General features: G+C 39.8%; 1 protein-coding gene across 1 annotated transcript in view; it reads right to left on the bottom strand.

The window, feature by feature from the left end:
• The window catches only part of LOC101715149 (scavenger receptor cysteine-rich domain-containing protein DMBT1-like), a 150988-nt gene that overhangs the window by 95077 nt on the left and 42009 nt on the right, over positions 1-13902 (bottom strand). The window contains 3 exon segments of the mRNA XM_087185349.1: positions 986-1057; positions 1167-1476; positions 9406-9785. Coding sequence (XP_087041475.1) covers positions 986-1057; positions 1167-1476; positions 9406-9785 — 762 coding nt within the window.

Here is a 13902-nt window from a genome sequence, read left to right as displayed (position 1 = left end):
AACAGAGAATTGGCTGTATTCTCCTAACTAATATATATATAGTTTTTGGTATCAGGAATCGAACTCAAGTCCTTGCACTTGTGCAGCAGGGGGCAAAACCGCTGAGCTAAATTCCCGGGCCATCTCCTAACTAATATTACAGGTGAAAAAAATAAATATTTCCTGGAGGTCTGCCCCTCCCCCAGGTACCTGCACCTGCCTTTCTCATAGACTTGAATCAGAGCCTTTCTGTGATGAGCCATTTGCACCCCTTGTCAAACCTAAGCTTTTACAAAGTTGCAATCCTCAAAGGTGTTTCTTTGTAATTCTCTTATGAGTACACGAATTATTTGCAGATATTTGATCTTTTCTAACATAACTATTGGCAAAAAATTGAGAAATTTTGGTGAAATTCATTTGCTGCAGTAATTATTCCATTGCCTAAACATCTCATTCTCTGTTTTTATCCTTTTCATGGACATATTCCTTTGACTGAGATGAGGAATGGAATTTTGCTCTTCTAGTGTGAGAAAAGCTCTATAATGACTTAACAAGGAAAGTTAGAAAAGTTTAGTGTTATGGCTGTGTGTTTAGAGGTCCCCTCAAAGCCTCATATGTGGTCAGGTGGGGCTTTTTCAGAGGTGGCTGGATCTAGAGTGTGTAACGCTGGGATTGACTTAAGGTGCAATGCTAGGCTCAAGGGCACTAGGAGTAAGGGTGTGAGTGCTACCTGCCCTAAGTAGCCTGGATGAGGCATAAGAAGCAGAAAGAGCTGTGGTCATCCCTGGCTTGTTTTTCTACCTTCTGTTTGCCATGAACTGTTTCTCCTCTGCATCTGCCCCACCACCCTGCCTTGCAGGTAGCTGAGTATGAACTGAAACCACTACAAACTGTGGGCTAAATAAACTTTCCTCCTTTAACTTTGGGTGTCAGATATTTTGTCTCAGCAACAAGAAAAGTAACTATGATGTTTACCCAAAGCAAACCACCCACAGATTGCACCTACCTGGGAGTATGCGAGACAGCAGTGTGGCTTCAGGCTCTGAGGTGGGGATGGGGGCTGGAGAACCATCTGCACCTGATGAAGAGTCAAGGTCTGTGAGGCGTTTATAACGGGCTGTCCAGTGGTTCTGTTAGTGTTGGCTGAATGTGACAATTCTGAAGTCCCGGGAACTCACAGCCCTCACCTGTGCAGACCACACCGGCATCCTCCAGGTGCCCACAGTTGTGTCTGGCCTGGCCCCTGTGCACGCACTGCCCCAGGTGGCTCTCACTGCCCATGCACTGTACATTGCCCAGCAGGATCTTTCCAGAGCCTGCTCCAAAGTGGGCCCCTGTGGGTGCTGCTACAGCCTGGCCACACTGCAGCTGGCGGCACACGACAGTGGCTTCAGCCAGGTCCCAGAGGTCGTCACACACCGTCCTCCATGTTGCCTGGACAAGGACCTCCACGCGGCCTGAGCACCTCCCTGTGCCGTTCAGCAGCCTCACCTCCATCTGGTGTCCTGGGGTGGGGGACACAAAGAGAGACTTGAGGCCTGGCCTTGGGTGCAGATTTCCTTCAACTTTTAGACTGGTCCTAGCTATTTTACAGAGGTGCCAGCTGTTGAGCACACAATCATTCCTCTTGCTACCACCATTAATAACCAAAGACAGTTTACTTTCAAAAGACGTGACTAGGACTTTCTACACTGCGCTTGGTCAATTTGACTCTCTTGAATTCTGTTTAGGAAGATTTCTGTAGTAACAAACATAAGTAAGTAGGGGAGCTGAGTGGTGATGAGGAAGGATGGGGTCCAGTGCACAGGGAGAAAGGCTGGCCTTAGTTAGGAGCCTGGTTGTCCACTCTGGGAAGTATCAGGAGGGAAGGTGGGGCATGGGGCCTGGATGTGGGTGGTTTGGAAGGTCCGAGGGTGAAGCTACTTCTATTTCATTGCCTAGCCTGAAGAAAGATCTGTGAAACATCATTGCTTCAGGAACCAAGGTTTGAGAATCAGTTTATTCCCTTCTGTAGCCTGGCAGTGCTCATTAGCATATTAAAGGCTAACAAACATTTAAGTCTGTTTAACCCAGGATAGCTCACTTGCTATGGTGCCATATAGCTGTACATCATCTGTAAAATTCTAAAGGATCTGGGTATTCTGGCTCCTGGGTATTCATTGATATATATTTGGGACAGATTGTCATCACCTAACTACCTCTTACCAAAAAAAAATTTCTTTAACATTGTCCCTGAGGCTGTTATGGAACCAGGACAAAGGGAGCCTGTCTCTAGGAGCTGTAGCCCAAGCTTGGGAGGGGCAAGAGTACGGAAGGAGGAGACCACTTGGTAGGGTAGGTATGCAACAGCAGTTAAAGGCTGAGGAGGGAGCTAGAACACTAAAAAAAAATCCTCACACTGGTGTCCTCACAATAAACACAAGGTATCAACATTCCATAATTTTGAAGTTTCTGATGTGATGTAATACCTAAATCCACTTCAACTTCTGAGTGGATTGACTGAATCTCTAACGTTGATGGCCTGACAGAGAAGTGATATACCCATTTCTGGGTGCAAATATTATTTATTTCTAAATGTGATGCTAGCACTCAACTGGCACCATGAGTTCCACAAAAAAGCAAGAGAAAGGCCAGTCCACTGTCAAGAAACGAAACAATGAAAGGGGGTCCGGATGCTGGAAAGTACAGACAGGAACATTAAAATAACTATGATTAATGTGTTAAAGACTTCTGTGGAAAAAGTGAACAATATACATGAATAAATGGTAATTTCAAAATAAAATATAAAAGAGTCATATGGAAATGCTAGAAATAAAAGCATGACATCAGAGAGGAAGAATTCCTTTGATAAGACTCATTATCAGACTCAATACCGCTGAGAAAAGGGCAATGAAAATGCAGATAGGTAAACAGGAATTTTCCAAACAGAAACATATGGAAAAGAGCTAAAATAAAATTAAAAAACCTAGGTCTTCTAAATGTGGTGTTACAGCATCAAATGATCTAACATACATGCAAGTGAATTCTCAGGAGGAGAAGTGCAAGAAAACAAGGCAGAAGGAAAATTTGAAGACAGGATGGTCAAGATTCTTCAAAAATAATGGAATACATCACACCACAGATCCAAGAAGCTCAGGGAACTCCAAGTAGATAATCAAACTGTTGAAAACTAGGACTGAATATAAAAAGAAAATCTTGAAGGGCTGGGGATTTAGCTCAGTGGTTCTGCCACCTGCCTCGAAAGCATAAGGACCAGAGTTCGATCCCCAGTACCAAAAAAAGAAAATCTTGAAACTGGTCAGAATGAAAAGAAATATTACAAAGAGAACAAAGATGAGCACACAGCAAACTTATTGGAATCCATTCAAATGAGAAAACAAAGCAGTGCATTTTTAAAGTATTGAACTAAAGAAAGAAAGAAAAACCTCTTAACCCCAAATTTTATACCCAGTAGAAACATCTTTCAAAGATTGAGGTGAAATAAGTTTTTGTTTCTGGAAAAAAAGAAAACTGATATAATTCATTGCCAGCAAATCTGATTATAAGAAATACACAAGGAAATTCTTCAGTCAAAGGAATACAAAACAGAAGCTTGGATCTACCCAGAAAAATGAGGAGTACCAGACATGTCAAAATGTTAAATTAAATAAATCAGACACAAAGCTTAAATAGTGCATGGTTTCTCTTATATAAGAAATATAAAGAGCAAAATAAAAGAATAGGAAATAGGGAGATAGATATTTTGCAAGTGGGAAGAGAATCAAGAGATAGAGGGAGGGAGAGGGAAGGAAGGAGAAGGGGATGAAAGAAGAATTAAGATATGTTATGTACATTTACCAACTTTCCACAAGGAATGCAATCTTATGTCCTGTAAAATAAATAGGACACAGATGTGTAAATACTGAATAGTTTCTCTGGTGTGAGAAACTGAAAGTGTAAATAAGGACTAAATGTATAATAGGTAATGTGAAATAGGAAGAAAAGGGGCAAAGGGGAAGGAAGTGGGAGGGCTAAGGGAAAGGATAGAAGGGAATGGGATTAATATGAGAAAATGGAAAAATAGGAACAAAATTTTTGTAAATAGGGAGGACTGGAGGGGTTGAAGGGAGGGCTGGGCAAGGGTGAAAAACAAGAACCAAGAGAGACTATGTAAAGGTGCAAATTTCCAATGATGAATGTCATTATATTGTATACCTAAAATGTACCAATTATTAGAATGAATAATCGATAATGTAAAATAGGAATAAAAGGTCCAAAGGGGTAGGGGTAGTGGGAGGCACAGGGGAAAGGAAAGAAGGGAAAGGAAAAAATGATGAGAAATGGAAAAAATGGAAATAAAGTCTTTGTAAATAGGGAAGGGTGGAGGGCATGCAGGGAGGGCTAGGAATGGGGAAAAAATAAGAACCAAGATGCATTATATAAAGGTACAATTCCCAATGAGAAATGTAATTATGTTGTATACCTACAATGTACCAATAAAGGAATTTAATATAAAAAAATCTTATGTCCTGTAAATATATACTAGTCAAATATAAAAATTGAAAAAAACTGACATTCTAATATTACTTTTCCCCAAAAATGTGTGTATATGTATATATGTGTGAATATGTTTAATGAGTTTTTTCATGTTTAATTGTATAAGAGTAACAAAATACTGTAGAATTTATAATTAAATAAATTACAATATAGTGCAATAATTTCACAAAGGATGAGAGTGATTGAAAATGTACCATCATAAGGTTCTTATATTGCACATGATGTGATATAGTATCATTTGGAGGTTGACTTAATCATATAAAAGATGCATATTAGAAACTGTAGCTCAACTGTTCAATATCAAAAGAAAGAGAAAGTCAGTAGTTGAAATAAAATGGAATCATAGATAATGGTTAATCCAAAAGAAGGCAGGAAAAGAGAAAAAAATAGAATAAGTGGATTAAATAGAAATTGGTGCTCACTAAAACCTTCTCCCTTTTGCCCATTACCAAAGACTGGGAAGAAAGAAAAAGAGGGGGAATGAGGAGAAATTATTCAGTGGGTATAAAGTTATAATTAAATGTTAGGAATAAATTCTGTTGTTATGTTATATGGTAGAGTCCACTGTTAGCAATCATGTAAAGTGTATTTCAAAATAGCTCAAAGATGGCTCAATCAGCGCTGAACAAAAAGTCAAAATAGATAGGAGAGGGACTTCTGAGTGTTCTCACCACAAAGAAATAAAGAATTCTTGAGGTGATCTATATCATTGGATGTATCAAGGTACTGCACAGTATCTCAGAAATATATAAAATTATTGTGTGTCAATTAGAAAACAAAGGTAAAAATAGCTCCAGGAAAAAGGCAGAGGTAAAATCTTGTTCTTTGAAATCAGACAGATCAGACTTGTGGAAATGGAGGTAGTTTGACTTCCCTAAGTTTCTATATACAGTTCTCATCTCCTAAATAGAGAACAAGCCCTTCTCCTTTGGTTGCTGCATGATATTGCTACTGTGAATTGTACTACTCGTCACCTCCTTGGCTTGTGGCAGAGAGGTAGCACCCTTTTCTCACTCTCCAAGTGCACACAGGTGTCGGCCAGGACTCACCTGCTGCTGTGGGTGCGGAAGGAAGGCGAGGAGGCTGCGGTGTGTGGGAGGCTGCTGTCAATCCATCACCTGTGAGCAGAGGAACAAGACATCCTTTATGGGCAGAGGTTCCCCAAATCCACAGAAAGAAGAGTGAAAACAAGAACTATCTGAAGGGAAAAGTCAAGCACTTTCTACCAAGTCTTTTCTCCCTCACAGGCAAATGTCCAGAGGAACACTCCTCCCTCACCTGCCCCTGGCGCTTCAGATCCACAGCAGGAGGGAAAACTTTAGTTATGGGGAGACTAGTCATCTGCTTTAGTTATTACTTCAATGCCTGCCTAACCGATATTGGAATTTCTTTGATCTTTGTGCCAGTTTTTCCTCTAGAAGGTTCTCAGATTCCTCACATTCAGTTTAACCACCAAGTCTCTAAATTTCCAACTAAGTGAATTTATCCAAGTTCTCCATCACCTAAACACAATGAGATGCATACTGGATTTCTAGCCACCACCTTTTCTCACTCTTGTTTTTTAAAATCTTATAAAACATTAAACAAATTATCTTAGAGCTCCTACACATGGGAACAATTTGATCCAAGTAGAGCTCGACTCTCGAACAGCAATTAGCCAAGCTGTTCTGTTCACTGTGGGGCAGGTAGAAGACAAGTTCACTTTTTAATTTGGAGGCCACACAGTGATTTGCAGACTTGGCCTTAATACATAACACATGAACTTCCTTGCATATCAGTCAAGCCGAAGGACACCTGCCGTGGGAGGTGGGCAGAATATACTGCAAATGCCATCCCTGTCTCTCCTGCCTGGCCATTTTGTCATGCATTTGGAGCCAACATCACAGCTGTCCTGGCAAGAGCACACAAAAGGAAGACCCGCCCTGACTTCCTACTGCTGCTTCCCCATCCTTCTCTTCTCTTCCTGCAAGTTCTCCTGCCTCCCCTCATCTTGCTCCTTCAGCCCTTTCAGGTTCATAATGTGAAAGCCGGGTCAATGATGTTGCTGCTGCCGGTGCTCCTGGTTTGCCAGTCTGCAGGAGATACTTTACCTTTGTTTGTCCAGAAAATGCATCTGATTCTTATTTAATTGCTCCCATTATTTGAGTCCATAAATCAGTTTGACACTGTAAGAATTTTCTAAAGAGAATTATTGGTGGACAAGTAAAAGCATTTTTAAAGAACTCCAAGTGATGGAAGATGTATCTTATTTCTCAAACTTCTCATCTCCATTTTTATTGACCTCCTGATCCTGCTTAACATTGTGCCTCTGGATAGGATGAGGAATTGCTAACATAGTTTAAGAAAATAATTGTCTCTTAGGGCCAGGGATTTAGCTCAGTGGTTCTGGCACCTGCCTCGCAAGTGCAAGGACCTGAGTTTGATCCCTGGCACCCCCCCCCCACCAAAAATTGAAAATAATTGTCCCAATCCACATGACCCAAAGATTTCACCAACCTGGGAGTTTATGGACCAAGGCAGCAGTTTCAGGCTCCGTGGTGGGGATGAAGCCTGGAGACACATCAGCATCTGATAATTTTAAAATATCTTTAATAACTATGGTGATAATAAACTGTTCAATGACTTCTAAGAAAGCTGGTTGAATGTGTTTGAAAATACACAAAAGCAGTGACATCCTAGGAAGTGACAGCCCTCACCTGTACAGACAATGCATGATTTGGGTGTGGGCCTTAGGGATGTCATTCTAGAGGGACAATGGAGCTTCCAGTGTGAAGATAGGGTTTCCCTAATTCAAAGCTTGGGCTGATGCCACCTTTCATTACAATGGAATCCCATTTTGGCCCACTGTAAGATGGAAATAACATCAGAGCTGGCTAGCAAGAATGTTTATAAAAAGAATGTATTATAAAATACACTACATGTAAAGAATATAAAATATTTACAAAATATAAAAGGGAGTATAAAATGTGTAAATATTCCAAAAATGGTTACAGGATGATTTTATATGCTACTGAGGCCTAGGTACAGTTGAGATAAATTTTGCTCAAATGAAGCAGTGAAAGGAAAAATGAAAACTCCAAATGAATTGTTAACATTTTATCTTTCGTATCTTGTATTATAATAAATCTTCTGTTCTAGGTAGCCTAATAGTAATGTAATTTCAACATTTGTAATTTCCTCAAATAGTCTTGATATGAGCAATTAATTATTTAATTAATTTCCTTCTCTCATGCATGAGGTACCTCTGATCCATGTCACCGGGAAACACCTGGTAAAATCAAGGGCCTATAGTCATACAGGTCTGGGTGGATCCAGCCTTTGCCACACACTGGTTGTGTGATTCTAGACACCTGACCAGTGCCACCTTCCCATCTGCTGTCTCTGAGCCTCTGTTTATTCACTTGTGACATGCTGAAAGTAATCACTTCCTTTGAGGCTACTGCAAAGTAACAGTGTTATGAGGGCACTTAACTCTATGCACAGCACATAGCAGGTGCTCAGGAAGCACTTTGCACAGCTCCAACCTCGCCACAGGAAGGCATTACCTGCTGGGGTGAGTGTGGAGTGAAAACTGGGGGTGCCTGTTGAGGGTGTAGGAGCTGAGGGGCCATCACCTGCAAGCAGAAACAAACAGGGACATCACTCTCAGCCAGGAGCTTCCCTGCCCAATGTAGAAAAAGGTAATGCAATGACAATGCTCTGAACAGCCAGATTCAAATATTCTATCAGGTTTCCCCACTGCAGTATGCAGACAAAACTTTATTTTTCCCGGTTTTGAGTTTTTCAGTCTCTAAAGTGGGGTTTTAGAATATTCTCTTTGCTCTGTACATTTTACATCTCAGAAAACTCGCAAGCCCACCTTTCTGTAGTCTCTTTTTTTTATTCCCTTCTAGGAAACAGCAGTCAGAATGAAGTCATGCAGACATGGTACTCACATAAGGGACTGCACTTCTCTGGCTTTCTCTAGGCATTTATCTCTAGGCAAATTTATCTGGACTTGCTATTACCTAAACAACTTGAGCTGTCCAGAACACCTCTCAGCTCCTCTTGGTCCTCATTTTGCTACCTAAAGCATCAATCTAAACAAACAACCTCATTGCTGTATCATTAGGGGATCAATTGGACCACATTAGACCTTAAAATGTCATGTAGCAATTAACTGTCACACTGCTCAGTGTGGAGAATTGATTTGTGGTTTCGTGTTTAGTGGGTGACACGTTGTGCAACAGACCTAGTCTTAACTTTCAGTGCTGTGCCTGTGTCGTAGCTGCTGGATGGAGTCTCAGCACTGGCCAGATGCAGAGGATCCAAGCCCATGCTCTGCCTCCCCTAGGAGCTCTGACCTTCCCTACCTCTGGGATCTAGGAGCATCCATTTGAGAGAGCTCAGCATGTTGGCATCTGTTAAGCAGGCAAATAACTGGGCCAATGTCTTCTTTTTTTAGATGCCATTTAACTCCTCCTATACTCCATCCCTCGCCCTGGGGATATTCAAGGAAAAGGTATACTCCATAATGATGAATTTCAGGTGCTGGAATAAATATCCATTTTGGAAACTCTTCTATCTTTTTTTACTCTTATCAATGGCCCTCGCTCATAATAAGGAATCAGGCCACTGTGCTCTCCTTCAGGGTGTCTGCCCAGTTTGTGGAAGTGTCTTCTGCAGAGTGAACAGGGCTATAAGCAAACACAGCGAACACAGGTGACCCACCTCTGAGCGTGTACCCTGTGGACACAGCTTCAGAGCCTGCAGAGGGGGTAGGGCTTGGTGGATCTTCAGCACCTGGGGGATGAAAGATCAACTCAGTAGGTCTGTGGGCTTATTTTAACTGTCTAAGGATTGTTGTGAATGTAGACCAAAGTTGCCTGAAGGGGCAAAAAGCAGTGACACCCTGGAAGGTGATGCCCCCTCACCTGCACAGATGACTCCAGCATCCTCAAGGTGCCCGCAGTTGTTCCTGGCCTGGCTCCTGTGCGCGCACTGGCCCAGGTGGCTCTCGCTGCCCACACACTGCATGTCATCCAGCAGGATTTCCCCGGATCCTGCTCCGAAGTGGGCCCCTGTGGGGGCTGCCACTGCCTGGCCACACTGCAGCTGGCGGCACACGACAGTGGCCTCGGCCAGGTCCCAGAGGTCGTCACACACCGTCCCCCACGTTCCCTGGACAAGGACCTCTACGCGGCCTGAACACCTCCCTGTGCCATTCAGCAGCCTCACTGCTATCCAGGCTCCTGGCGGAGACACAAGAGGAGGGATCTTAGGGACTGACCCTCCAGTCACTGGAAGGTTTCTTTTATTCTTTTAAATTCCTAGTTAGGCATCTTCTCATTTTACAAACATGCAAGATCACACAGCTCTCAGGCACTCACACATTAAGAATAGCCAGAGTAATTTGCAATTTCAAACGAAAATGGACTTTGCTAAGACCTCCACTCAAAATGTTGAAAACCTTTATAATAACTCTCTAGAACTCCTAGGGTTCTCCTAATAAGAACATTTTGTCCATATGCGATTCCCTTATCAACATATCAAATGAAACAGTAAGCTAGACTGTGCTAGGCAAATCATAGCTACATAGATATCTCATTATCCACCACAGTCTTAGAGCAACTTGGTCCCTTTGGACTCATGAAAATCTTTTCTTATGGCTTTACTATGTGAAGGAGGCTGAGGACAGGAACTTTTTGTGTCAATGAGTTAAGTGCCAGAGAACCCAAGAGCTGCTAACTTGCATATTTCTTCCTTAAACTTTAAGCAGGGGTAGGCTCCCATTTTACAGGTAAAGAAACCGAAACTTGACAGGGTTAAGAAAATTTCCCTGAAAGCAAATGGATTATTTTCTACTTTTGGCTTCCCCAGCTTGGAAAACACTTCTCTCATTGCTGTCCATCAGCCCTTAATATCTCAGGACCTACTTCCCATACCTGCAGATGGAGCAGTCAAGGCCTCCAGGGCTGTTGTCAGCGATGGCTCTGTGAAGATATCAGCTATAATGAACAGCAAACTTAGGTCACAATCAGTCAGTAAGGTGACAATAATTAAGTGAACACGCTACACAAAGGACCCATCCAAAGACCCAATACCCTTCTGAAATGTTCTATTTTCTCTTGATTTATCTAAATTGGTCACCATCATTACCATTAAACAAGATGATTTAACTTTTCAATCATTCATTATATTCATGGTCAACTTATCCTGAATCCTTTGTTCAGTAGAAGCAATCTTGTGAAAACAGAAGACAAATTTAGAGACATAACCCTTAAGGAAAACTGAGGGAATAAGAGCAATTTCTATAAATTAGTAATGCTGTGTGCCATCATTCATTCAAAAATATTTCTTGACCATAAAGAAGGAAATAAAGAGTGCCTGCAGATAAAGCTTATAACTTAGGCAGAAGCTAGAACAATACTAAGTCACTGTGGATTTTGAGAGATGTCAGTAACAAGAGTAAAAATGTAGACGATGTGCCTTCTTCCAAGGGAAAAAAAACTCTGGAGAATGGTTGCTGAACCATGGAAGGACTTGGACAGGTAGAAATAAAAAGAAGAGTTCCTTTTAGGGAGCTTTGGAATTGGAGGATGGCAGCCCTGATTTCAGACACTCAGGGAGATGAGATAACATGTATTTTAATTTGACTGGAATACCTTTGTAGCCATGATACATTTGCCCAAAATATCTGGATCTCAGCACTTTCCTTATTCATATTATGCAGAAAACTTCCCAAGAGATGGCACACAAAGAAAAGGGAATTTGGGTCAAATGTATTGCATAAGCCTGACATCCTGAGATTTCTAGTGGGTATTTTGAGGGTTAGGTGTACATAAAGGCTCCTAGATATCTGTAGTAAAGAGATCTGTCTACTGTGTTTAATGCATTGTCTAAAGTCACAGGACCACAGAATCCATGTGGGTGTGAATGTGCCTGTGTGCATATACAACTGACCTTAGTACCCTACTGAACTAGCAGTACTAGAACCATACTTTCAGAAACATCTTTCACTATCTCAAGAATCTTCACAGGGACTGGGGGTATCTAGCAATATTTGCCATTAAATGTCTAATTTTGTTCATATTTCTAGAAAAATGATGTATTCTGTAAACCTCAATAAATATATAGGATATAAAGATTCAATGTACACTGAAAAAAGATGCACTTTAATGTACCTGCTGGTGTTTGCTCTTCCACAGAAGTGATGGACTCTATTGTTATTGCAACAGCTACAGTGAAAAGAAAACATCAATTAGTTAATAAACAGCACTCCAAAGAGATAAATGAAAGCCAAGTAAAGGGAAAGCTATCAGGCACTCTAAGCCAATTTCTAGCATCTCTTTATGAAAATGTAACATAAGAAACCAGTACTAAAGGCCTTAGTGAGTTTCCAGGCTAAAGACATGATTGTTTTAATATGAGATCTGATTCTTATTCCATCACTTATTACATATAAACTTCATTTTTACCAGCAACAAAAAGAAGATACTGAATTTTTAAAATTTAAGTACCCTTTATAATAGCATCAAAACCCATAAAGTTCTTATGGATAAGTCTAATAAATATGCAGAAAATCTTCATGCAGAAAACTATAGGATCTTGATGACCTTAAATGAAAACATTAAATGAAGAGATATACAGTATTGATGGTTTAAAAACTTAATGATGTTATGATATCAATTTTTCTCAAATATATTAATAGACAACACAATTCAAATTAAAAATCTCATCAGGCATTTTTGTAGAACTTTATAAGCTGACTTGTTTCTTTGGTGAGATTCATTAAACAAGGTTTTTTTTTTATCAAAACAACATGTTGCACACCTAAAATATATACAATTTTTTATTTTTCAGTCATACTTCAGTAAAGCTAGAAAAATAAAATTTGAGTCAAGAGAAAAAAATCTCGATTACTCTGGTGTGAGAAACTGAAAGGGTATAAAAGAGAAAAAGAACTATTTGTAGAATAAGGAGCAAAATGTATAATAGATATTGGGAAGGGGGAAAATATTCAAATGGGAAGGGGAACAAGAGAGGGGGAAGGGGTAAAGGAAGGAAGGGAAAAGAAAGAGAACAGAAGGAAAACATGGAAACAAAGCTTTTGTAAATAAGGAAGGGAAGAGGGGTTAAAGGGAGGGGAAGGGATTGGAGAGAAAAGAAGAATCAAGATATAATATGGACAGGTACAAATTCCTTACAATGAATGTTACCATTATGTATATCTAAATGTACCAATAAAATTAATTAAAAAAAAGAAAAGACAAACAAAGTTGGAAGATTCACACCATCTGACTTCAACACTACTTTGAAACTATAATAATCAAGACTGTTATATGGGCATGAGGATGGTCACACAAATCCATGGAACAAAAGGAGGAATCTAGAAGATCTATGTATATAGGGTTATTTAATTTTTGGCAAAAGTTTCCAGTATCTCAATAGAGACAGCATAATCTTCTCAATGAATGATGTTGGAATGGTTAGATGTTTATGAAAAAAGACCTTTGAATTATATATTAAACCAAAAGCAAAAATCAATTAAAACAGATCATATGAATAAATGAAACATAGAAGAAAACAGTTAATAATAATCTGAGAGGCTTTTAGTTAAACAAGTCTTTCTCAGATAAAAATATCAGTAAACTGGACTTCCATAAATATTTTAAATCTGCTTTTTAAAAAATGCTGTTAATAAAATGAAAAGACAATCCACAGACTGATATAAAATGTTTGCAACACATGTACCTGATAAAGTACTTGTATCTATAATATGTAAATAACTGTCTTACAACACAGTAACAAGACAGACAACTCAGCTTTTAAAAACAGCATAAAAGATTTGAATAGACATTTCACCAAAGAGATGCAAATAAGCAAATAAAAAAAATGTTCAACTTCATTTGTCTTTAGAGAAATGTAGCTTAAAACCACAAAATATGTTATATGCATGTATTAATATGCCAAAATGAAACCCATTATTCTATATAGCTAATCTGTACTAATAAAAAAACCCCTCAAAGAGTTAGCACTATCTCATTATGGTAGAGATATCATAATAGCCAAACTTTAAAAATAGACAACCTAAAGTGTTGACAAGGATGCCAACGACTGTAACTCTCACACATTGCTGGTGGGAATCCATTTTTGAAAACAGTTTGTAACTTGTATGTGAGTATTTATAGTAGCTTTATGAATAATAGTAAAAACTAGAAACAGTAGCTGGGTATGGTGGCACACACCTGTAATCCTACCACTTGTCGGCTGAGGCAGGAAGATCGCCATGAGTTTGAGGCCAGCCTGGGCTATATAGTGAGTTTAAGGCCAGCATGAACTACATAGCGAGAAAACTACATGTCTCAAAAAGCAAAACAAAACAAAAACTAGAAATAAATTAATGTC

The sequence above is a fragment of the Heterocephalus glaber genome, unplaced genomic scaffold, assembly GCF_053883595.1.
Source record: "Heterocephalus glaber isolate CG9 unplaced genomic scaffold, H.glaber_assembly_v1.0 deba00001497, whole genome shotgun sequence".
Lineage (NCBI taxonomy): Eukaryota > Metazoa > Chordata > Mammalia > Rodentia > Bathyergidae > Heterocephalus > Heterocephalus glaber.
Note: the sequence above shows the minus strand (reverse complement) of the source record. Positions and strands in the feature narration are given on the sequence as shown.